This window comes from Urocitellus parryii, chromosome X, assembly GCF_045843805.1.
Source record: "Urocitellus parryii isolate mUroPar1 chromosome X, mUroPar1.hap1, whole genome shotgun sequence".
In the NCBI taxonomy this organism is placed as follows: Eukaryota; Metazoa; Chordata; class Mammalia; order Rodentia; family Sciuridae; genus Urocitellus; species Urocitellus parryii.
In genome coordinates this window covers 101,531,543-101,558,158 of record NC_135547.1, presented here as the reverse complement: position 1 = coordinate 101,558,158, position 26,616 = coordinate 101,531,543, and the positions used below count along the sequence as shown (strand labels likewise).

The following is a 26,616-nucleotide window of genomic DNA, read 5'->3' as shown; positions in this document are numbered from 1 at the left end:
GTTCAGGTTTCTTGATCTGCGTGCTGGCTATATGGGTGTGCTCACTTTGTGAAAATTCAAAAAGGTTATTGAACTTTTCTATATGTATTCTATATTTTTAAAATATTACATAAAAGAGTGATATGTGCTGCATTATACATGTACTGTTACATAACAAATTATTCTAACATTTAGCAGCTTCATACAACAAACATGTTATCTCACATAGTTTGAGAGCCAGCAATTCAAGAGCAGCTTAGCTGGGTGGTTTTGGTATAGGATTGCTATCAAGATGTACACTGGGGCTGCAGTTATTGGAAGGCTTAAATGGGGCTGTAGAATCTGCTTCCAAGATGGCTGACTCATGGACTCATATACCTGTTTAGGCAAGCCTCAGGGAAAGTTCTTTGTATTACCAAAAGCTTTTAAAAAATCTTTAAAAAAAAAAAAAAACCACAGATTACATTTTATATCGGATGTTCCTTGACTTTCAGTTGGGTTTACATCCCCCAAAAAACATCATAAATTGAAAATATCTTGAGTGAAAGTTGCATTTACTACATCTGACCTACCACACTTCCTAGTTTAGCAACACAGTCTACTGAGGAGTGTCAGGTGTCTCACCTTCATGATCTCCAGGCTGGCTGGCGCTGTGGCTCACTGTTGTTACTGCTGCCCAGCATTGCCAGAGAGGATCAGACCCATTATCTAGCCTGTGAGAAAGTCCAAATTGAAAATGCCAGTTTTAAAAATTGTGGTTTCTATTGAATGCATATCATTTTCACACCATGATAAAGTTGAAAAAATAGTAAATTGAACCATTAGAAGCCAGGGACCAGGTATACATGTTTTTACATATGTGTTTATATATATATAAAACAAATGATATTATGAATATTGCTTCATAGTTTTTTCTTCACTCAATACCTTATGGACTTCCTTTATTAAAATTATTTGTGATTGGCTCATGTATAGATCTATTTCATCCTTTTTACACATAGCTTGATTGAGGTGTAACTGACATATAATTAGCAAATGTACACATATTTAAACTGGACACTTTTTTGGGGAGGGGTACCAGGAATTGAACTCAGGGGTGTTCAACCACTGAACCATATCCCCAGCCCTATTTTGTATTTTTTTTTTTTTTAATTTAGAGACAGGGTCTCACTGAGTTGCTAAGCCTTTGCTGAGGCTGGCTTTGAACTTGTGATCCTCCTCCCTCAGCTTCCAGAGCTGCTGGGATTACAGGCATGCGCCACTACACGTGGCTAAATTGGACACATTTTTATGTATGTACATACCCATGAAATTGTTATTACAGTCAAGATAATATGCAAGTTAATAACACTCAAAAGTTTCCTCCCATCTCTTTGTAATGCCTCCTCTCATTCTTTTCAAGGGCTGGAAAGCTTTACTTACACATACAATATGTATCTTTAAAATCCATACTTATATTTGCTCACAGGTAGCTCAATCTAATTTTGAGGTTAAATTGTAAACCTCCACTCCCTTAGTCAAGAATGTGTTATTGCCTATCATTGAGCCAGACTTCCTGGGTTAGTGTCTTAACTCTGTCATTTTCCAAATTACATGACCTTGGGCAAATTGCTTAACTACTGTGTATCAAGTACCTTATCTGTAAAATGGGGGCAATGATAGTACTATATTTAAGTCATAAAACTGCAAAGATTAAAGGAAGTAATCAACATAGCGATCTGGAAACAATGCTCTATGTGATTTTCTGCTGCTCCTCTTCTCATGTGTTATGATATTCAAAGCCTCTTCAGTTTTTCCTGATGATATTAAATCTATGAGTTGAAAGAGCATTGTATTCAAATAGCCTACCAGAACTTACCTCTTCCTTTTCACTCTTCAGTTATCACTTCCTTCTGAGCATCTTGCTGAAAATGAGGAAAGATGTGTATTTAAAGCGAGGCTATTTTAGTATTGGGGAATTGGAATTGGGCTTTATGGACATTTCTTAATGCTGAGAGATATCTGAAACAGGATGCTTAAAAAAAATCCAATACCTTATAAGACAGGATGTGAAAACACCAATTACATATCTGCATTAGAAGTTGTCAGTGATTGCCTTGATGGTAATGATTATACATGTACAGTGGCTACTGCTCAAACACATACCAAAAGCATATTCTTTTATATTTTAGGCATCTGTCTAGCAGGAAGGTGATCAGTAAGTAAATGGACATTAAGGAATTAAGATATTTCTTTGTTTTCACTTATATGTGGAATCTAAAATGTTGATCTCAAAGAAGCAAGGATAGAATGCTGATTACCAAAGCCTGAGGAGGTTAAAAGGAGGGGGGAGGGATAGAGAGAGCTTGGTATAGGGGTGTAGATGGATAAAAGGAAACTTCTAATGCTCGTAGGATAACTATGGTGTGACAATTAATTGAATATTTCAAAATAGCTAATAGGAGTTTGAATGTTCCCAACTCACAGAAATTATGTTTGTGGTGATGGTTATACCAGTTATTCTGATCTGACCCTTACACATTGTATACAAGTATTGAAATGTCAGACAGTATCCCCCAATCACTATGTATCAATTAAAAATAAAAAATATATTTTAAAGAGATATTTCCCATCCTTGGGAAATATGCTGTTAACCTGAAGAAATATGATGTGGGTTTGTAGTAGTGAGAATGGAAAGACTGGGATGAGGTATTAAAGAACAGAAAGTAAGTAGGTCGTACTGGTTGGTCATCTAGATTCAGTTACGTATGTGTATACTGCCACTGCCTTAAACCTGGGTGACAGGGATTTGTTCTACTAATACTAAACTGAAAATAGCCTATCTCTGTCAGTTTGGGCTGCTATCACAAAACATCGTAGACTGGATAACTTATGAACAACAAGAATGTGTTATGCACAGTCTGGAGGCTGGGAAGTCCAAGAGCAAGGCACCAGCAGACTCAGTGTCTGTGAGGGTTCACTCTCTTACTTCTAAGATGGCACCTACTTCCTGTGTCCTCACGTAGTAGAAAGGGCTGGAGAGCTCCTTTAAGTCTCTGTTATAAGGACACTAATCCCATTCATGAGGACAGTGTCCTTATAACTTCGTCCCAAAGGCTCCACTTGTATGTGCTTACACATCAGGTCCATCATATGATTTTTGTAGGAATATGAACATTCAGACCACAGCACAACCCAAATGCCCAGCAGTAGGAGAATGAGTAAGTAAATGGACATATGTGTACTTAACATGGAGCCTGTAGTGAGAATTAATGTTCTACAACTATACGCAACAGTGTGGATGAATCTCTACAAATAAGATGTTAAGCAAAAGAAGTTAGATCCAAGAATGTACACTATGATTCTATTTATGTGACAATCAAAACACATAAAAGTCACGTATGGTTTAAGAAATCAGTCTAGTTAGTAGTACATCTTGTAGCAGGGCCCTCTTATTCTTCAGGGCTGATGGTTCAGGGAGGTTGCAAGGATGGTTGTCTATGTGGAGTGAATTCAAAAGGGACTGGAGTTAGCCTCAGGCATGCATAGGCATCTGTCTAGCAGGAAGGTGATCAGTCAGGGAATGGCTACTGTCCAAAAGAGGCCTTCAGTATTCACTACCAGAAGAGTCTATCCATATGCTTGCTCATATGGTCTGTAGATGTTCAACTCTCTGCAAGGGGCTACTGGGCACTCAAGCAATGCCTCTCACTAAAAATGGCCCTTCATTTTGAATCTGTTTGGTCCCTTTAGGTCTACCCTTCCATCCTAGGCCCCTCTGGCTTCTCTCTTCTCTTTAACCCAGAGTAACCTTTCTAGCTTGGAAGGGGAATTGTGGGTAGGTGGGATTGGAAGGCAATCCCCTGCTCACATTCTTTTCTCAGTCATTTTCTCTCTGCTTCTAGCCTCTCCTTTTCCCCAAGTACCTTAGAAAAACTTATTTTTCATATGATGGAATGAACATAGAATGGCTTAGCTACTAGTTGGGACAGTGGTAGGTGAGGAGTAAAGAAAGAAGAGAGAAAAATGAAACTTTATTTAGTATCTTAAAATGTCATCCTTCAATACTAGGGTTGAATGAAATAAGATATTGTTTATATAATTATGGAATTTGAGGAGAAGCCCATTTACACATGAAGTGGAGAAAATATTTCATGTTAGATCTGCGTTTTTCCAGGTGGTGGCAAGATAATATAAGTGTATTTGAAATTGTGGGATTCAGGGGAAAGGTCAAGGTGGGATATATACATTTGTGCTTTATTGAGATGGAAGTGATAACTGAAACATTACTGTGGATAAAATAAACTATTTCTGTTAGGAAATACAGTTGACTTCATCAGGTGATTTATCAGGCATCTAGATTGTAGTTTTCAGTGAGGTGCTTCTGCAGTTTTAACATGATTTATTTAGATGGTTATACCATTATCTTTAATATTTTATCATGGACTTGAAATTTAAGATCAACTGTCATATAAAATTAATGTCACACTTGAAAGTTTGTAGAGAATTGTCTAACTTGTTATTGATGGTGCTGATCTTTATGTTTCAATAACACGCTGAGGTTCCTTGTATTTCGTTTGACTTGTTGATTGATAAAAATTCAGTAAATAATTTTGTTGTGTATACCAGGGATTGGCAAATAATGGCTTGCTGCCTGTTTTTTTTTTATAACCATGAACCAAGAATGTCCTTAACATTTTTAAATGGTTGAGAAAAACTAAGCTACTTCGTGACACATGAAAATTACATACAATTTAAATTTCAGTGTCCTTAAATGAAGTTTTATTAAAACATATACATACAAATTCCTTTCAGTGGCTGCTTTCATGCTATAATAGCAGATTTGTGCAGTAACAACAGAGACTCTCAAGATCTAAAATTTTTATTCTCTGGCCTTTTACATAAAACATCTGCTGACCCCAGTGTACACCAACCATGGTATCATAAGGAAACTAGTAAAAGACAAGTATCAAAAAAGCAGAAGTATTTGTCTTACACAGATAAATATTACTTAAACAAGTCTGTCCTCCTTTCCTGTCTTCTTATTGTCTTGCTGGTATGTACAACCATTTATCACATTTAGCATACTTGTTTGAATGAATAGGCGGGATGGGGATGAAAGCACACACCCATAATCCAAGTGACTTGGGAGGCTGAGGCAGGAGGATGGCAAGTTTGAGTTGCTTAGCACCTCACTTTGAACTTGTGATCCTCCATTCTCAGCTTCCTGAGCTTAGTTCTGCTCCCTAGTGAGGAAATACATGTACAAATATTTTATATTACATATTAATTTTGAAAAGTAGATATCATATTTTAATCTTATAATTTATTAATTTTATAAACAATTATTATTAATATATAATATTTGCATATAATATCTCTATATCTTGGGATTTTATGTTATTGTTTTTATACTTTTGAGATAATGGACCTGGTAAAATGTAAAGCATATAAGAAGTAACAAAAAAGCCAGGCACAGTGGCACACACCTGTAATCCCAAAGGCTTGGGAGGCTGAGGCAAGAGGACCATGAGTTCAAAGCCAGAAAAAGTGAGGCACTAAGCAACTCAGTGAGACCCTGTCTCTAAATAAAATACAAAATAGAGCTGAGGATGTGGCTTAGTGGTCCAGTGCCCCTGAGTTCAATCCCCAGTAGCCAACGCCCCCCCCCCAAAAAAAAAAAAAAGAAGTAACAAAAAGGTTAGGGTAATTAAAGAATTAAGCGAGCTCTTAGGGAACTGGTTGTTTTGTGAACACAGGGGTATCGCTTAGTGGTTTTCCATTGAATTTAGGCCAGAAATCCAAGAGGTTTACCAGCCAGTAAAGCCTTTGTATGATTTGACCATTTGTCTAACCTCTTTTGCTGGCCTTGCCAACGTCATACAGAACTTATTTAAATTCCTCTGAATAACTTAAATTCCTTTATTTGCAGTTTAAAAAAATATCTAAATTCCCCCTAGATGGTAAGCTCAATTAGAGTAGGAATCACATCTGTCTTATTCACCATTAACTCCCCAATGTTCAGCAAAATTATTGCAACATCATAAGCATTAAGGAAATATTTGTTGAATACCTACACATGTGATTGAAAGATCACAGGACTTGGTGAAAAAATCCTAGTTTAAAATCCTGAGATGTGTTCTGAATCATAATGCCAATTACACAGATGTGTTTATGACAAATCATAGAGCTTTAATGTTAGCCTTTTTGATATATATGTTGAGAAGTTAAAAGGCAATCCTGGGCTGGGCGTGGTGGTGCACACCTGTAATCCCAGGACCTCTGGAGGCTGAGGCAGGAGGATCACAAATTCAAAGCCAGCCTCAGCAACTTAGCAAGACCCTAAGCAAGTCAGAGAAACCCCATCTCTAAATAAAATATTTAAAAGGCTGGGGATATGGCTCAGTGCCCTGTGTTCAATCCCCGTATGAAAAAAAAAAAAAAAAAAGTAATCATGGGACACTCCTACTCACTAGCTGTAGGAACATGAGGACTTTGATTTTTCTGAAATTGAGTTTTATCATTCATCATTAGGTTTTGTTGTACCTACCTCATTGGATTGTTGTGAGCATCAAGACAATACAAATGAAATGTCTTATTGTAAACAGATATACAAAAAATACCAGTTGAATCTTTATTATCTTAAAGACATGGATTCTACAGAGGTGAAGCTCCCAGAGGCCTCATAGAATTAACCTTTCACTTAAAGAAGATCCCTTAGGCCACTGAAGAGAGCTGTGTCTTTAAGAGATAGCGCCAGGAGGGAATGGACTCTAGGGAACATATTATCTTTGGAGTATGACACAGGGCCCTTTTTTGTCCTGAAAAATTAGAAGGGCTTTGGGGTTCAGGGAAAGGCCAGGGACTAGAACTGGAAAAACCTTAAGTAGTGTAGCCAGAGGATGGTGCATTGAGGACAGTGAAGGGACTCTATAACCCAGCCTGGAAAGGGCCGTGTGGCTGAAAAGTAAAGCCAATGAGGAAGTACTTCTCTACAAATAAAAATATAGCCTGCAGTGTTTTGAAACTAATAAAATAGGTAGCTATAATTGAATCTCCGAGGATTCCTGGAAGAAGAATAATTACCAGGAATAGGAGTTTCTGGACTGTGACACAGGAAAGCTGGGGAAAAGGGGGCGAGTATATGTAATGGACATCAAAAACAGCAAAGGAAGCTCTTAAAGAACTGGGGGTGCATACCCCAAACTTAGTTGTGCAGCTAAAACTAAAACTGAAAAATCAAATTTTGATTTTTCAAATTCAGCTCATAAAATCTATTTTACAGTGTGCTCTGTCTTAAGTAGTCATAGTTACACTTAATGAATTGAACCAGATTGACCAACTAAAAATTAAACTATAAGAATCAGATTGGAATAAAGATATTGGGGGTGTGCCAAACCTTTGTTATCATCTTCACAGTTCCCATTTAATGATATCAAGAATCATTATAGCTATTTTCATTTAATCCTCTCTCAAAGCCTATGAGATGAGAACTATCATTAATAACCCCATTATATTTGAAGAAACCAAGGCTTAAACAGGTTAAATAACTTGCCCAAGGTCAGATAGATAGTAACTGGCATGCCAGACCTCAAACCCAGTTACAAGTGGTGGCAAAGCCATGTTGGAATTCTTCATCAGGGATATATAAAGCCAGTCATTATTTAAAAAGCCACGCTTAACTATGGTCAACTCTTCACTATGTACATGGCTATCAAGATAATTATACCAAGATGGGCGTGATAGCACACATCTGTACTCCCAGTACATCTGTACTAGGGAGACTGAGGCAGAAGTATTGCAAGTTCAATGCCAGCATGGGCAATTTAGTGAGACCCTGTCTTCAATTTTTTTAAAGAAGTTAAAAGGGCTACGGATATGCTTCAATGGTTGAGCACTTGCTTAGCACACATGAGCCTTGAGTTCAATCCCCAGCACCATGCACAAAAACAGATAAGTATGTCAAAACATTATATCTAGGTGTGCTGGTGCAAACCTGTAATCCTAGCAATTTGGGAGGTTAGGGCAGGGGGATCACAGGTTTGAGGCTAGACTTAGCAATTTAGGGAAACCCTGTCTCAAAAAATAAAAAGAACTGGAGATAAAGAACCTGTGGGTTAAATCCCCAGTGCCCCCCCCCCAAAAAAAAAAACCCCATCGGGTTATACCTTAAATATATACAATTCAAAAACTATAGCCACAATGAAATCTACTATTCTTTATATTATGCACCAATTTTTTTAAGAGAGACTGAAAAAAACTGATACAATTCTAAAAAATTAGGGAAAATATAAGTTCTATTGTTAGGATCCCCAATTAAGGAAATTTTTAGCTCACCAAATAAATAGTACGTAAAGGAGCCTAACACTCTTCCTGGCATAGTATTACATAGTAATTATTCAGTGTTCAAACTGCTTAGTGTTATAAAATGGTGTTTAATATTTGCTGAACTGAATTGATAGCAGGTTCTAGGACATTGATATAAGGTTGGTCTAGGTCCTCATCTAAAGCAGTGTCCACTTTGCAGTACCCAGCCTGTATTTTGAGATGCATGACTCTGTTTATAGTTCCTTGGTAGTTTTGGTGACACTGGACTTCTTATATTATGGATGTTAGCTTACTTGACTTAAGTATTCTATTGAACATTACATTTCAGCATTGTATGCATTTAAAAATATATAATGTCAAACCCATGATTTTGCATACTTTTTAATAAGACAAGAATAAAGTGGATACTGAAGTAAAAGAAGTAACTTAATTGAAATAACATTAAGTAAGTGTAGATAATAGAAGCATTTAGCAAGAATCATAAATTTGATTAAGGTGGCATGTGAATAACTGGAGTCTGAAGCACTGATCTGTACTAAGGGGAACAGGCAAATGATGTGTTTTGAACATTCTTGGTATGTGAGCTTCCCGTAAGTCTGTTTGTATAGGCCACTAGAATCCTCACTGGGATGTTCCAGTGCCCTGCACAGACTAGATATAGGTGTAGAAGAAAATTTGCTTACTCTCCAAAAATTAGACAGTCTGATAGATCCTATAAGGTATGCACATCTGTATGCAGTAGGACCTAAGTTCCATATTATATAAGAGTTCAAAGGAAAAGGAGATTACTTCCTGCTCAGATAATGAAGGAAGACTTCACTACTGATGTTGAAAGTTGAATAGAACTTTTGTAGGATAATGCAGATGATACAGAAGAAATGATCAGAGACATGCAGTTGGAACAGATCAAAGCATGTTTAAAGGAGCAGTAGAGGCTGTTTTCACTGGGGTGTAGTATTACTATTAAGGAAAATGGAATCTGGTTGAGAGGATATTTAGTGCTAGGCTGGGTAAATCCATTGAACCATTATTTAGATGTCTTAATGTCTGGCCAAAAGCTGCTTTGTTGTTGTTGTTGTTAAGTATGTTGTCATTATTATAGAAGTAATGTTTAGTTTGGGGTGGTGACCTGAGGGAGAATTAAGATAGATTAATATTCCTGCTGACAGAAATATAAAAACTAAAGTGCCACACATACAACACAGATACACACACACACACACACACACACACACACACACACACTTGCCAACTGAAAGAAGAAACTAGAGCAGCAAGAGATCAGAGTAGAAAGAACAAGCTAACCATTGGCAACAGAAGAAGTAGCAAAGAAATAACCTGGGTATGGGAGAATTTGGGGTTTGGGGTGATATGGGCAGTAGGCCACGAACCCTGTTTCTCTGTAAGGAAATCATCTTCTTTAAAACAAAAGTCTAATCTAGAAGGCTAGGTGAGATGGCTGACAGGGGGCATTCACTTTTGCATCCTTGGTTATATTCTTCCCCTAGAAGATGGCTGGCTCCCATCTTGGGTCCTCCATGTTGACCTCTGGAGAGGCAATTCCTCTTTGAAAATCTTGGACTGTATCTGATAACCCTTTCCTTTGTGGTTTCCCCAACACTGTTGAAATAAGCTTGATTCTTTTCAAAAAGACTTTATTAAATATTAAAGAATAAACAAGAAATAAAATATAAAAAGTCCTGCCAAATTGATTGATCGTTATCTGATATTACTGTCCCTGGTCAAACCACCCTCACCCCTCAAATCTCTTTTCCCTTGTATTGTCAGAGATATCTTCCTAAAATCCAAATTTAGCCATATCATTCCCCTGCTCAATTATTTCATGGCCTCTCATTTGTACATGGGTTACACTTTAGCATGTTGAATTTCTTATAGTTATTTCTGGAGTAAGAAATGTTTTATAATTCTGTTTACATAATGATTATTTCATTTATCAGCTTGGGAAGGGTTTATAGTTAAAATTGAGGTCTATTTGAGAAGGGTAAGGACCTTCCTGTGACTATATGTAAAAATTCCAGCTCTTTTCTAAAGCCTTCCTAGAATAGCTTCCTCAGAAGGGTCAGGAGTCACTGGACTCTACACTCCTATAGTGCTGAATTTCTGATAACTGTATATTCAGGGTGCCTCAAGGAAAAGTCCCAGCAGGTAAGATTACAGCCCTTTGAAGAGTTCTATATTTTATAAATTGGTATTCTACAAAAGTTTTTTTTTTCTTTTTTTGGTACTGTGGATCGAACACAGGATGCTTTACCACTGAGCTACACATCCTCAGCCATTTTTATTTTTTATTTGAGACAAGGTCTCTCTAAGTTCCTTAGGGCCTCGCCAAGTTGCTGAGGCTGGCCTTAAACTTGCAATCCTCCTGCCTCAGCCTTCCAAGTCGCTGGTATTACAAGTGTGTGCCACCATGCCTGGCTCTACATAAGATTTTTTGAGGGCTGTCTGATGCTTTCAAAAATGGTGGAGTAGTGAAAAGACATTAGATGGTCTCTCAAATTCTTTTCAGCTCCACAATTCTCTGAGAATCCAGATCCCGTCTTTTTTTTTTCCTTTATCTTTTTCCAGCTCCCTTCTTTTTTGATACACTTTGTTAATATTGTTCCATATAATTAGTATCATGTTAGAAAATAGTAGCATTTCAGAGTTACAAAAGATGTTAGCAGTTATCTTATCCTGTTTTCCAAAATGACCTTCAAATTAGAACTCTTAAGAACTGCTCATTGTTTACAAAAACCACTGTGTAGCTAAATAGGTTGAGACTGTACTTTTGCCATATTGCTCATTTTAAAGTCTCTGAAAAATCTTATAATAAAGAAACCTGTGTAGCTTACATTTACTTGATCAGAAAGCCTTGGTTTTGAGTAATACCTTTTAACATCGTGTGGCATATAATTTGGGAAATACCCATATAGTTCAGCACCCTCCTTTTGCAAAGAATTTGAAATAGTAAATGATTTATCCAGTGTTACATGGCTAGTTATCAGATTGCAGTCTAGTATTAATCCTTGATTGTTCCTGCTTAACTTATAAATTTCCTAATGGACTGATAGATTATGTCTTACAGCTTTACCTCTCAGGTATTGGGGACATAACAAGTGAACACCTCTAGTAAATATATGGTAGCTCTGTGATTGAAACTTGTAAGAAAATTAAGCATTATGGTATGAATTGGTTTTTGTGTATGTATATGTTTTTGATTTTTTTAAAAACAGAAATGTTGCTCTCCTATACATACCTTCCCCTCTTACAACTGCGATGTCCATGTATGCGCATGCGCTGGGGGGCTGTGGTTGTTTCTCCAAAGTTCCTGTTGTCAATAGTTCATGGTCCTTGATTCATACTGTCTATTGGGAATCATTCTGTGGGCTGCTTTGCCTCAGGGATAATTTGATTAGGGGTGCTGCTATTTGATACCATTCAGGAAAATGTTCAACTGTAAAGGGTATTGGATTTGTCACGGAATGATATTGAAGGGAAGCCAGGGACAAGCAAGCTAATAACATGCTAGACTGGTTATTAACACTGGGCCTTTTGGCATTTTTGTTCACCAGTTTTTGTTGATATCACTGCCTTCCTAAGAGAAAGTGTGTGACCAGTTTGATTTTTATTTGGCAAGGACATAAACTAATACCAGATAAAGAAGCTCATAGTAAGTTGATACAGAGCCTGTGCTTTCCACAATACTGTGTTTTGTCCTCTGAGGTTAGATATCTATGATAGAAGAAACATTTTTCTAAGGGAGCAAGATTGGAATGCACCGAAATGAAATGCTCACATTGACCACATCAGCTATAATGGAGCTTATCTGATGTAGTGACTCAGCCTCTGTGAATCTCACTGTGTATGTGCTCTGTTTTGTGCAGAGAACCTTCATCATCCAGGACCTGCCAGAGGCCACGAAAAAATATGGGGAGGGGTAAGTTTCTCATTCTTTTAAAGTAATTTAAAATCTCTCTATACTAATCCATTGTAGCCAGGAAATTTCATTTGCAACTCAAAGTATGTTTGTGTGTACCTAAATTGTATTTCCTGTTAGTGTTAGAAAGTTTTTGTCGGAAGCAGGGCTGTGCAGAGAAAGACCAACATATCACGTGTTGCCTACTGGTCTTTTATTCTGCTTTTTTGTGGAGATCTACCAGTAAAGGGAAAGACAGCTTAAACCCAGCTTTTCCCCACTTCTTAGCAAGGCTACCCATTATGCTTTCAATGTTTTCTAAGCTTTGTTAACAGTAATAGAAACAACTAAAAAAGTTTCTCTTATGCAACCAATGACAATAGTAAAATGATTCATCTGTGAGGTTGATTTGTAAACAGTTTGGTTTCACTTAAGATCTTAAGGCCCAGCATTAAGAAATGTTAGATCAATTCTTTGTGCTTGTTTTTGCTTTCTCATAAGGCTACGGGAAGTAGGCAAAAGATAAATCTAAGGTTATTTCATTGAAAATATTAACCAGCTACCACAGTGACTTCATAAATAATTCTAACCAGTGAAGATAATAAAATCAGAGTGCTATAAAGGACCCCAGAAGAAGACTTTGTGTGATGTAGCATAGTGAGAAAAGTATTGGATGCAATCAGAAGGCCTGAATTTGAGTTCTATATCTACTACCTCCATCAGATCTCAAAGCCTCCCTAAAATTGTTTGTTCATCTCTGAGGTGGGATTAATGCATTCTGTACGTCTAGCCTCAGGAAGTTGTGGTTGGCATAATGTGATAATACATGTATTTTGAGAACTCTAAAGTATAATGGAATATTGGCTCATTGCTGTCCTTATTGAATAAGTGTGTCTTTACTGGTTCTTTAAACAGACAAAATGAAGTTATTTGATCAGATGCTTCTGTAGGCGGCAGGCTGGGGCAAGGGTTGTGTAGGTAACTGAGAGTTCCTCCTTATACTGTGCCTCATTTGCTTCATCTACATATGTGTCTTGGTAAGCAGCCCCCAAATGATGGACCGGTCATGGAAAAAAATCTTCTTGAACCCTGACAAATCAGCTTTTGCTCCTGTTTTCTCCAGAGCTTCTCTTGGAAATTGATTTGTCCTATCGATTCTGGTTCTTTCCAGACCTTCACAAAAGATGCCAATCTCTGAAGACTTAGAAATTTTAAAAATAAATAAAAAAAAAACTGGAATCACCTAGGCAAATTTCTAGAACTAATCCAGACCCTGCTCTGCCACAAAGTCGGCCGTCAATAGAAGCTTCCAGAGTATTTCATTGTAGCTTGGTCCTTACCCAATCCCAAAACCTTCAAGTAAATGTGGAAAATGTTCTGATTGTTACATGCCACCATAGCCATATGGAGAAGAGAGCCCACACTGAGACAAGCAACCCATTCTTTCTTGTTTCCTCTTTTCTTTTCAGACTAATCATCAGTTGCTAGCAAAGGGATAATTAGATCTTTACCTTAAAAGATATCTCAGCAAATATTTGTTCGAATGGGCAGGCAATTAATAAAGTTCCTGCTAAAGAACAGGGCAGGATAATGTAATCTGCAAAGATGGGCATGTTCCAACCTGGAGATGAGATAAGGGAAGTGCTTCACATAATGCTGCTTTTACAAACATGGAAGCTTGTGATAGCAGCATTTTGACTCCTAGTGTTGACAACTTTAAAAGCATCTTTAATATCCTGAGTGTCAAAGAGACGCTATCCTTTATTCTCCCAACTTTGCTTAGTTAGCCTGATTACATTTGTTAATTGCTGACACTGTGAGTAGGGGAAAAAGATGCTACTGTGTGCTCATTTTTCTCTTTTCTGGTTCTATACAATGAAGTTTTTACTGGATTTGGCAAAGATTCTCACAAACATAGCTCAATGTGTCATACAAAGGGACACCGAGGGAAATATCACAGAGATATGGCACCAGCCTTGTTAAATAAATTAAGGATCCATGAAAACAAAGAACACATCAGGCCAACTGTACAGTGTAGGTGAGAAATTAAGATTGAGGTGAATTTATTTTAGTATTATTTAATAAGGATAAAAATTATTTACAAATGTGTTAGAATTTTTTCATTATGTGATGAAAAAGATTATAAACAGTCTTAAGTTTTAAAAAAAGGGAACAGGTAAGAACAGAGTTGTGTTTTTAAGTTATTATTAAGCCACCAGTGTCTACTATGTGTGGCGCTGAAATCCTATTTACTATATATGAAGTATTAGCCATCGCTTAGTATTTGGGACTCTGATTTATAATTATTTTGATATTAACAAGTATCTGTAGAACGTTTCATAATTCATAAATATTTCCTCTACATTATCCTACTAGAGTTATGAGGTAACCCTATAATATAAAATGAGGAGAATAATCTCCATTTATATAGTATAAAACTGAGTTTAATAACAGAAGATCTTATAGTCTACAGCCTGTAAATAGCTAAAATGCAAAAGTAGGTCATCTTATGTTACAGTTTTTTCCTTAAATAAACCATGTTCTGAATATCCTAAACATCAGTAATGTATAAAATTGATTAAAAACCTAGGAGTCCTCTATTGCTGTCAAAAGTATGGAAGAAATTATCTTCTAAGATCTACAATGATGTTCATATATTTTGGGAGACAGGAAAGATAGGCAAAAGGAGAGAGCTTAGTGTCTATCTGCATTTATCATAACAGCTAAAACACATATGTGTTAGATAGTGGGGTATGACAAATACAAACATTTTCTGAGCAGTAACAGTCTTTGTTTGTAATCATTCAAAAAGCAGCAGCACTAGCTGGCTGATCATACCAGATATCAAGATAATTTAATTTGGAAACATTCCTCTGCATAACCCACAAAGGAAGGTGCCTAAAGTAAGGGGCTTACCTTACAATGTTTACCTAGCCTGTGTGAAAGTCACTCTTTTTGAATGATGAGTTTTTCATCTTTATGCCTTTTATTTTCTTTATGCCTTTTCTTGGCACAAATAATATAATACATCATGGAACATCAGAATAATTTAAGACAAGGTAAGATGCTGATTCAACAAAGAATGATATGTATAAATAAAATTACATATTAAATTCTAACAGAATTATCATTTTCACAAAGAAAGGAATGTGAGGATTTCACAAATGTATAGACTCACAAAATAGTATGTATATTATTTTTTAATCATCTTCAAGTGGAACTTACTTAAAGCTTAATTCTCCCTTTCCATTCCTCCCCTGAGCAAGTAGTTTATTCATGACAAAATGATAAAAGGCTCAATACTCCCAGTAAATATTGTCTTGACCCAGAATGCAACTTTTGGGTGCTTTCTTACCCCCAATTTTTTAAATAAATAAAGTCTGACCAGGCATAGTGGCACATGCCTATAATCAATCCCAGCAGCTTGGGAGGCTGAGGCAGGATCACGAGTTCAAAGCCAGCCTCAGCAATGGTGAGGCGCTAAACAACTCAGTGAGACCCTATCTCAAAATACAAAATAGGGCTGGGGATGTGGCTCAGTGGTTGAGTGCCCCTGAGTTCAATCCCAAGTACCCCAAAATAAACAAACAAACAAACAAAATCTAGGATTGTTGCTTTTATTAGAATGTTTAAGTAGAGTCTGATTTTTAAAAATGTATGTGCCTTTTCACATTAATTTTTCTATCTTGGAACACACTGCATCTTCCAAGTGCTATAGCAGTGATTTGTAGTATGTATTAATTACCTATAGCTAATTTCACTGTTTTCATTTTAAGAACAAGTTTCTGGGGAAAAAAATCATCATGCTATTTCAATAATAGCAGCCACAGATGCTCCTACCCAGCCTTTACAAAATAGGAATAATAGACATGAATTAATTTACGTTGTTTTATAGAAAACAATATGTCTGGAGTAGCTTAATGATTGAAAGCAGATAAGACTTGTTTGTGGAGGATAATTAGAATAACAATGTGAAAATATTTTAGCATTTTTTTCTGGTTCTTCTCTTCCAATATTTAGTCCTCAGAGATAACTTAAATGGTCAGGTCATTAAAAGAGTTCAAAGTTTAGAAGAAAATCTTAGGTCTATAAAATCTAAATCTGAAAAGTTATTTTCTATCTTTATTTTCTATAGTTAATGGTAAATGATGTTCAGGTATAATTATATAGTTATGCTGTCATCAGTAGAATGCTGTCAATTTTTTTTTGTTTGTTTCTTATTAAAACAGACCAGCATGATTCTTTGAAATCTATGGGTGTGCTTGATTCCTTTGGCCCAAAAAAGCCAACCATGTCCCCAACTTAAGACTTACTGAAAGGAAAGATGGTTTACAGCCACCAGAGTAAATCTGAGTTCTTTGATTCACTGCTGAACTTCTGCACAGTTGAGGCCAATTCTAAACTTTAACTCTGAGCATACAGCTCCATATTTTCAAACAGGGAATGAATCTTCAAACTGACAAGCCGTGTAAAGTGACAAGCTCATAATGTAGTACCTAATTTCATTTGGCAGCTCCCTGGTTTATAGTTCAAGTGAAGGCATACATTTAAAGCCAATTAATTATTTCATTTTCTGGCCTCTATTAGATCTGAGAGTCTTTATTATGGTGACATTTTCATGTCTCTGTAGTTTAGATGATGTCACCAATTTATCGTAAACTCTTCATAATTTTATAATAGTAATACAAATCTGTTTGGGGCTGACAGCTGCCATTATTTTTTCCTGGCAAGTCTTTCCTACCAGAAAAAAAAATGGGTTATTTCAGGGTCAGTCTACTTTTTAAAATTCTTTATAATGACATAACTTTGATGTAGTCCTTTCTGCCTTTTACTTTTTTAAATATTACATTTCATCTGTAAGTCTTGACTGGTTTCTCAACCTCAGCACTGTTGAGGTGTTTTAAAATTTGAGGCAAAATTCACCCAACATGGACTTGACTATTCTAAAGTATAACACGCAGTGGTATTTAGTACATTCATGATGTTGTACAACCAAATAGTTCCAAAACATTTTCATTACTTGCAAAGGAGACACCATATCCATTAAGAAGTCACCTTCTGTTTCCCTCCTTCCAGACTCTGCTTACTGAATCTAATCTTCTTTCTATTTATTTGCCTATTTTGGATATTTCACATAAACAAAATAATATAATATGTGACATTTTGTTCTACACACTGTGCACATGCATCTGTTCTTTCCCCCCAAGTAGCATACTGTTTTTGAGGTTTATTCATGTTGTTATTATTTAGACCACATTCCCTTTTATGACTGAATAGTATCCTATTGTATGATTATGCCACAATTCATTTATCCATTCGTCAGTTGGTGGGAATTTGTTTATTTTCCACCTATTGTGAATAGTGTTGCTGTGAATACTAATGTACAAGTTTTGGTTTGAGTGTTGTTTTTTAGTTATTTGGGTACACATTAAACAGTGACTAAAGACACTTGGGACTAGATTAGTCTTTGTTGTGGGACTATCCTGTGCATTGTAGGATATTTAACAGCATCCTTGGCCTCTCTCCGTTGTATGCCAGTAGCACCCCTGTCCTTAAAGTTGTGACAATTGAAAATGTATCCAGACATTGCCAAATAGCTCCTAAGGAAAAAAAGTGGCCCAACGTTGAGAGCCACTGATATTAAATAAATCAAAGGGAATCTTAAGAGATAAGCCAAACTTCACATATTGTTCTTTTAAAAAATTATTCATTCTTTTTAAATATACTCTATTGTTTTTTAGAAAATTTTCAGTTTGTAACAAAATTAAGCAGAAGGCACAGAGATTTCCCATATGCTCTCTGCCCTCATTATCATAGCCTCCCTTACCATCTCGGCCTCCCTCATTATCAGCCTACCCCACCAGTGGTACATTTGTTAGTCTAAGAACCTGTATTGACACATCATTATTACTCAGCATCCATAGTTTACATTAGGGTCCATTCTTGGTGTTGTACTTTTTGTGGGTTTGGACAATGCATGGATCCACTATTATAGTTATTATACAGGTTCGTTTCACTGCCCTAAAAATCCTCTGTGCTCTACCTATTTGTCCCTTTCAGCCCCACTTCCCCACAAAGCCCTGGCAATTACTGAGCATTTTATTGTTCCCATAGTTTTGTCTTTTCCAGAATGTCACATAGTTGGAATCATACAGTATGTAACTTTTTCAGATTATCTTCTTTCACTTAGTTATATACACTTAATGTTCTTCTGTGTCTTTTCATAGCTTGATAGCTCATTTCTTTTTTGCACTGAATAATATTTCATTGTCTGGATGTATTACAATTTACCCATTCACCTACTGAAGGACATCTTGGTTATTACTAAGTCTTAGAAACTATGAATAAAGCTGCTGTAATCATCCATGTGCAGATATTTGTGTGGACATAAATTTTTAACTCTGGGTAAAGAGCAAGGAGCATAATTGTTAGATAATATGGTAAGAGTAATTTTAAAAAATCTGCCAAACTGTCTTCCAAAGTCGCTATACCATTCTGCATTCCCACCATCAATGAATAAGAATTCCTCTTGTTCCATATTCTTGACAGCATTTTATGTTGTCAGTGTTCTAGATTTGGGCCATTTTAATAGACATAAAGTGGTATCCCATTGTTTTGACTTGAAATGCCCTAATGACATGCTGTGAAGCATCTTTTCATATGTGTATTTGCCATCTATATATCCTCTCTGGTAAGGTGTTTGGCCTATTTTTTTTAATTCCGTTGTTCTACTCTTGAGTTTTAAGAGTTCATAGTACATTTTGGATAAGAGTCTTTTATCAGATGTATCTTTTGAAAATACTCTTACCCATTTATGGTTTGCCTTTTCATTCTCCTGGTATAGTGTTTTCCATAGAAGTAAGTGGAGTCTAGGGTGTAGTCTTAATCTTATAATCAAACATATCTATTTGGGAGTAAGTCACTTAGTCTGTACATCTCCGTTGTCCAGTCAGTAAAATGGAGAGATTGAGATGGATCTGTATGTAGTGTCCAGTGTACTCAGTTACCTGATCTTCTAAAGGGGCCCCTGAAGGAAAGGAGGAAAGGAAGTAGAGTGCCTCTGGTATATAGAACTTCCCCTTCAGATAGACTAACTCTACTGTTTTATATTTTATCTGTTTTCTTTCTCATAGGTTTGATTTGCACAGGATTCCATGGCTAATAAATTTTAGAAAAAACCCTGGATTAATTAAATCTTATATATCCTTCCAGATCTGAGATCCTGTGATAAATGAACTCTCATTAGAATCCTCTTTTTTTTTTTTTTTTGGTACTACAGATTGAACTCAAGGGTACTCTACCACTAAGCCACATCCCCAGCCCCTATTTTGTATTTTATTTACAGACAGCATCTCACTGAGCTGTTTAACGCCTCACTTTTGCTGAGGCTGGCTTTGAACTCACGATCCTCCTGTCTTAGCCTCCCAAGCTGCTGGGATTACAGGTGTGCAACACCATGCCCAGCTTAGAATCCAGTTTTTGAAGCTATAATAATGTGTAAAAGGGAAGAAAAGTGACACAGGGAACAAAAGAATAGCTAATATTATGTGCCTCTCAGTCTCATGACAAATCAGTTGCTTCTCTGCATTATGGTTGTGAAGCATATAATTCTTCCAATGTTTCCAGGGTAGTCTTACACACTCATTACATTAGTTTGAACCATGTGAAATGGCTGAAAATCATGATTTGGGTGTTCAAAAATTATAATTCCATATGCCTCAACTTAAATGCAATGTGCATATAGGGAGCCCTTGACTTCAGAGGCTTCTTAAGCATCCAGCTCATATAAAAGTGTGTACCTCATGGGTGGTTCAAGATCCAGTTTGGAAGCATATAAGATTAAAGAATTCCATGCATCAACCGAACACATCTTTTGGTATTGATATACATAAAGAATCATTAAAGAAGGTATTGAAATAATCCAAATCAATTTGTTTTTAAAGTTATTAGGTTCTTTTTGGTAAATGTTGGAATTGGCTAAAGGTATGTGAGATCTAAGTCTTTCCACAGTCTAGTTGCTAGATAATAACTAAGTCTTAGGCCAAATTTTGCTATATACACAGACATATATCAACAAGAAATATCTAACATATTCTATCAATTCTATGAGGTCCCATTTCTTTCCCCTTTTAGGTCCTACCACAATACCTTAAATGAAAAGTTCATCTGAGGCATATGTAACAGCATGCTAGCAATATTATTCAGCTAACATATGTAGTTAGAGGAAAGAAACCAAGACTCCTTCAAGCTGAACACAGGACCTTTTAAGACTCAAGTCTTGACCACCATTTCTAAGGGTACAAAATGCCAGGCTTTATATTTGTACACTGTAATCAGGCCAAACTTTGATGCTGTCATTCCGAGAGCAAACTCACATATAAACAACATGATTTAACCATTGAAAAGTCATTTCTGAAATCCATGCACTAATTATAACCAAAGCACTAATTCATCTGTGAAACTCCATTTCTTAAATCTATTATGCATTGATGTGAGCTGAAGTGAGAGAGCTGAATGTTTTTACGATAGCCACCTTTGGAATGTGGTTTTGTTGTTACATTATGTGTCCTACTCAGTTATTCACTCCTAGAGTCTAGATTATAGCTGTCACATAGAATACACACTGTACTGTCTGTTGATGGGTTGTAAAGCAATCACCATAACAAAAATTATGTGTTTAAAACTGTATTTCATACTTAAGGAGTTTTATCTACCTGCCCTTTCTCCCATTAAATGTTGATTATTAGTTATAGTTATTTCCATGTTCTTCCATATGGGACAGAAGTATAATCAGGTATAAATAGGCTCCATAAACTCAAAGGGAAATTTTTTGGTTGTAACAACTGTAAATGTGAACACTGCTGATATCCTTGCTGATAAAATTGAGGCACTAGTAATAGGAAAGATAGTCATCTTTTGAATACTACCGTTTTGATGGTTCCATATGATTGTGTATTTAATTAGTCAAATTAGATCATTTATTAATTCCATATTAGTTTGATTCATGTGGGTAAGGTACTGCCTCTAGTTCAAAAATATCACATTAGAATACCATGCCTTTATATCAATTGGCATAATTGCTAGTAATTTGATGTAATTAGTAATGTTACCATCTGTCATTTCATGTGGGATTCTTTTTATAAATAGTTAGAAACTGTAAAACCCCTTCAAAGAAAATCTTGTCTTTTACCTTCCTTTGTAGGATAACCTATTAGGTCATTTCTCTATATTTCATTTTCTTTTCAAAGCATAAAATTATTAAGCAAGTGACATGAATATACAATCTAAAATTTGCCTTTTAAGAGGGCTGGGGTTGTGGTTCAATGGTAGAGCACTTGCCTAGCACATGTGAGGCCCTGGGTTTGATTCCCAGCACTGCATATAAATAAATAAATAAAATAAAGGTCTATTTACAACTAAAAAATACTAAAAGAAAAAGAAAACTATACTGAGACCCAGCAGCTTGGGAGGCTGAGGCAGAAGGATTGCAAGTTCAAAGCCACCCTCCGCAATTTAGCAAAACCCTAAGCAACTTAATGAGACCCTGTCTCAAAATAAAAAATAAAAAGGGCTGGAGGTGTGGCTCAGTGATTAAGTGCCTCTGGGTTCAACCCCTGATACCAAAACAAGAAAAAAACATATATTGAGGTAGTTAGTAGCACTCCAAGGGAACCATCTTTGTTTTGTTTTTAAAGAATATTGACTTTATTCTCTTTCAAAGGATTTATCAGAGGGGAGGGAAGGGAGGGGAATGGGGGCAAGAAAGATGGTGGAATGAGATGGACATTATTACCCTAGGTACATGTGTGACTGCACATGTGGTGATGCTACGTCGTGTACAACCACAGAAATGAAAAACTGTGCTGTAATTGTGTACAATGAATCAAAATGCATTCTGCTGTCATATATACGTAATTAGAATAAGTAAATAAATTAAATTAAAAAAGACTACTACTACATACATTATTTCTTTTGTTTTTTCTTTTTTTTAATATTTATTTTTTAGTTCTCGGCGGACACAACATCTTTGTTGGTATGTGGTGCTGAGGATCGAACCCGGGTCGCACGCATGCCAGGCGAGCACGCTACCACTTGAGCCACATCCCCAGCCCTTCTTTTGTTTTTTCTAAAAACTGATTCCTGGCATATTATCCACACTTAGTTCAGGAAACCTGCCTGTAATCATCTGGCATTTTATTGTATGACTCTGGTAGCAGAAAGACATTTTTCAGAAAGTCTTAGTAATGATCACAACCACCATATTGTCTTTGTAAGAACACTTTGGCTATTAAAGATATTAATAAAAATTGTTTCTTCTCTCAAGTCCAACTCTGTACTCTCATGAACTCAATCCCAAAATTTCAAATTAGTTTTTAAACACCTGAGTTCTAGAATGGCCTCAGCTCCCTAATTCCTTGTAAATACAATACTGTATGCTATCCTAACTAAACTATAAGTTAGTGACAACCTGGTTGGGCATATGAGCACCACCATACAATAAATTCTAGATTATAAACATACCATCCATGAAAAAAATCAACCTTAATTTCCATAAATAGATTACAGTGGTGAAATAAAATTGGGAAATATTCTGTTTTCTATCATCCTAAGTAAAGATAGGAAGATGGTTCAAGTAGTCTATTTTATTTTGCATAATTTTATTTTTACTAGTGAAATATCACTTCAGATTGTGAGATTTTGTTTTCCTAGGGAAACTTATTTCCATCAGTCTATGATAAAGGGATGAGATATTTTTATATGTAATATATATTGGGGATTGAACACAGGGGTACTCTACCACTGAGCTACATCCCCAGCCCTTTTTTAAAATATTATTTTTAGACAGGGTCTCACTAAGTTGCTGTAGCTGGTCTTGAACTTGTGATCATCTCAGCCTCCCCAGTCACTGGGATTACAGGTGTGTTTCACTGTGCCTGGCTACATTGGTCTATAATAAGAAATACCTATTTTAACAGGGAAAAAAAAAAACTTGAAGGCATTGTATGCAGGCACAATTGATGAATAGTATCAAAATGGCCTATAAGTAAGAAAATAAGGAAGCATGAATGTGACACTTTATAAGATTAAAATAAATAAATAAATAAATCCACACGCAGAATTGGATGGAGAGGCTGCTTTGTCAGTTTTCTATGTGTGTTAGTATGTTGTTTTGGGAGATGTTTATTGCTTGGCTGGAAAATAGTATATTCATATCCCAAAAGAATTTGGGTATGATACACTATTCCCTCTTTGCAAAATTCTTTCCAATGATGGGACCCTTCATTAGGACAACTGAAAGTACTTAAGAAATCACATCCAACACCTTGCTTCACAAAGGAGGAAAAGGCCCACATAAATTAAGCAACAAATATTAGAATCATGCAACCAGTTTAGTGTCAGAAAGGGAACAGGAATCACATTTCCTGACACAAATTCAGGACCTTCTGCCCATATCACTCTTTCGTTCTGTAGCTTCATGGGCCTCCATGCAAGGGTTGGTGAAAGTGGTGAATGGATATTGGCTCTTTTAGACTTGAACAATATATCAACAAAGGGCACCTTTCATGTGACAAACAGAAAGCTTGAATAAGCAGATAGCTTTGCATGTTCTGCAGTCTCGTATGGGAAATTCACAACTAAACAAGATAGCAGAGATTTATTCAGAAATGAAAAATCAGTTGTCTGGTTAGTTTGTGGACTTATTACAGATTCAGTCTGCGGTACACCAACATTTACATAGTATTGTCTGGGACCAAATTTTCCATTTGAATAAATATATTTGGCAGATTGCCTCCCTTTTTTAATGTATTAAAATCTTTTGGGCTGGGGTGTAGCTCAGTGGTAGAGTGCTTGCCTAGCATGTGCAAGGCCCTGAGTTTGAGTCCTAGCACTGAAAAAAAATTAAAAAATAAATTTTTAGGGCTGGGGATGTGGCTCAAGTGGTAGCGTGCTCGCCTGGCATGCGTGCGGCCCCGGGTTCGATCCTCAGCACCACATACAAACAGAGATGTTGTTTCTGCCGAAAACTAAAAAATAAATATATAAATAAAAAATAATAACTAAATTTTTAAAGTACTATTTTTATAGAAATAGTTCTAAATAGATAATATAATTTAGTGCCTCTGTAAACATTATCTTGAACATCATATGGCCCTTTACTGGTGACTCAGATTCACCATGATAAACATAATCATTGATGTCTACTGCTTTGGAAGCTGTCAGCATGAAAGGAATTAGATCCTTCTCTAAATATCCCTCCAAGGGCCTTCTGTCTTTCTTTTCCTTTGCCTTTGGATTAATTAGCTTTCACTTCTTGTTTCTGTCAGTATATTGATCTAATTCAGCCTACACTGACCCTTCTACTTTTCAGTTTTAATGTTCAGTGAGGCTTTGTAGTCTCACAGCCAGGCTGGTGGACATGGATAGAGAAAACTGACCCTTGATTTGTTTAAGGAGGCTGGGGCTCCCCTGAAGATAAAGCATAACATGAGTTATAATACATGACCTTGGTCATCTCATTGTTTCTGAGTTTATGAGAATGGATTTATTTGAGTGACTTATGCAAAAATGAGGTATTACCATCATTAAGATCCACAATGATTATATAAAATATTGAATAGCCACATGAACTATCATCCTAAAATTCAACAGAACATAATTTAACCAGTGTATTTTTGTAACTACCCATGATTCTCTAAACTTGTATATCTGTCACATATGCAATATTCTTTTCTTAACCTATCCTTTCTAAAAGTTTTTTTGTGACTTACGTATTGTTAAAATTCCAGTGATGATAGGTTATCTATCAAAATGCATTCGACAAAAAGGAAGTAAAGTAAAAGCAAGCATACAAATTATAGCCTAGGATGTTTCTTTGTGAGTTTATTACAAATACCAGGTCCTTATAAATAAGGACTAGAAACAGTCCTTAATTTACATTCAGAAGAATCTCTGAAATTTTAAAATCTGATGACAGCCCCCTAAATATTTATGACTCATCAAAATATACTGTAGCAACAATACCACATTAGATAATTGAAAAGACTTAGAAGATTCTATAGGGTATATTTTCAATAGTCTTTAATAATAGCAAAGGTAAGATGCACAGGGGAAAGATGGCTCCCAAGGCCATTTTTAGTCACACAGAACACATTTGTCTTCTAATTGTGAACAACTAAGATATGTGCAAGGCTCTCATGATTCTTTGATATCCCACTAGTTATGTGGCTGAAACTAGGCTGTAAAATCAATTAAATCAAGTGCAAAACATTAGTCTATACGTTTTCATTAAACAACTTAGAAAAGTTAATACAGAGTTCCCATAAAGGAGTTTCAGACTTTAAACTGAGCTTTGTAAAGCTAGTATATTTTATCCCAGATTTGACCCAGGGAACCAAACTCCCAGTATTCCTGAAGTTAAGCAGAAAGGCAAATAGACTCATTGCAAGCTAACCCAGTCCTTGCTCATTTATTCTGATTTTTCTAAGTACAATTTTTTTTGTACTGAGAATTAAACTCAGGGGCACTTTACCTCCAAACTACATCCCCAGTCCTTTTAAATTTTTTTATTTTGAGACAGTGTCTCAATAAGTTGCTGAGATTAGCCTTGAACTTGCAATCTTCCTGCCTTAGCCTCTGAGTCACTGAGATTACATGTATGCACCACCATGACTGCTTTAGTGCAATTTTATTATCGGTTTGGTAAATCTTTTTTTTTTTCTTTTCATGCAATAACTGCCACAAGTCATAACACTATTTATTGAACATCCATCCTTTGCTAATTTCTGAGCAAAGCAGTCTATGTACATTACTTTATTTATAACTGAGATTAGTTCTATTCAAAGAAACTTTTATTAGTACATTATAGTATATATCATATTGGGGTTGGTTTTGACATAATTACACAGGCATGAAATATAATTTCCTCCAATTCAATCCCCAGTACTTCCCTTTTCCTGTTCCTCCTCCTTCTACTGCTATTCAAATTTATAGATCCCAAAATGATACTTAGGTTTTTCTTTCCTCAATAGCTGTTTGCTCAGGGAATACTTTTACTTACTTTCTAACTAGTTTGGGATAACAATGACATCACATTTGTTTTTCAAATCAAACAATCACAAGCTACCCATGATGTGTTTTAGTCAGCTTTTGTGTTGCTGTGACCAAGACATTGGACAAGAACAACTTAGAGGAGAAAAAGCTTATTTGGGGCTCATTGTTTCAAAGTCTCAGTCCATAGATGGCAGACTCCATTGTTTTCGGTCCAAGGTGAGGCAAAATATCATGGTGGAAGGGCCCTACAGAAGAAAGCTGCTCAGCATCTGGTGGAGTCAGGAAGCAGAGAGAGAGTGGGAAGAGGATGCAGGGAAGATGCACCCTTCCAGGATATACCCCCCATGGACCACCTCCTTATG

General features: G+C 36.2%; 1 protein-coding gene across 1 annotated transcript in view; it reads left to right on the top strand.

Annotated features, from left to right (window-relative positions):
• Prrg1 (proline rich and Gla domain 1) overlaps positions 1–26,616 on the top strand; it is a 97,803-nt gene that overhangs the window by 33,400 nt on the left and 37,787 nt on the right. Inside the window, exon 2 of the mRNA XM_026387581.2 lies at positions 12,171–12,223. Coding sequence (XP_026243366.1) covers positions 12,214–12,223 — 10 coding nt within the window. The 5' untranslated portion in view covers positions 12,171–12,213. The remainder of the gene's footprint in view (positions 1–12,170; positions 12,224–26,616) is intronic.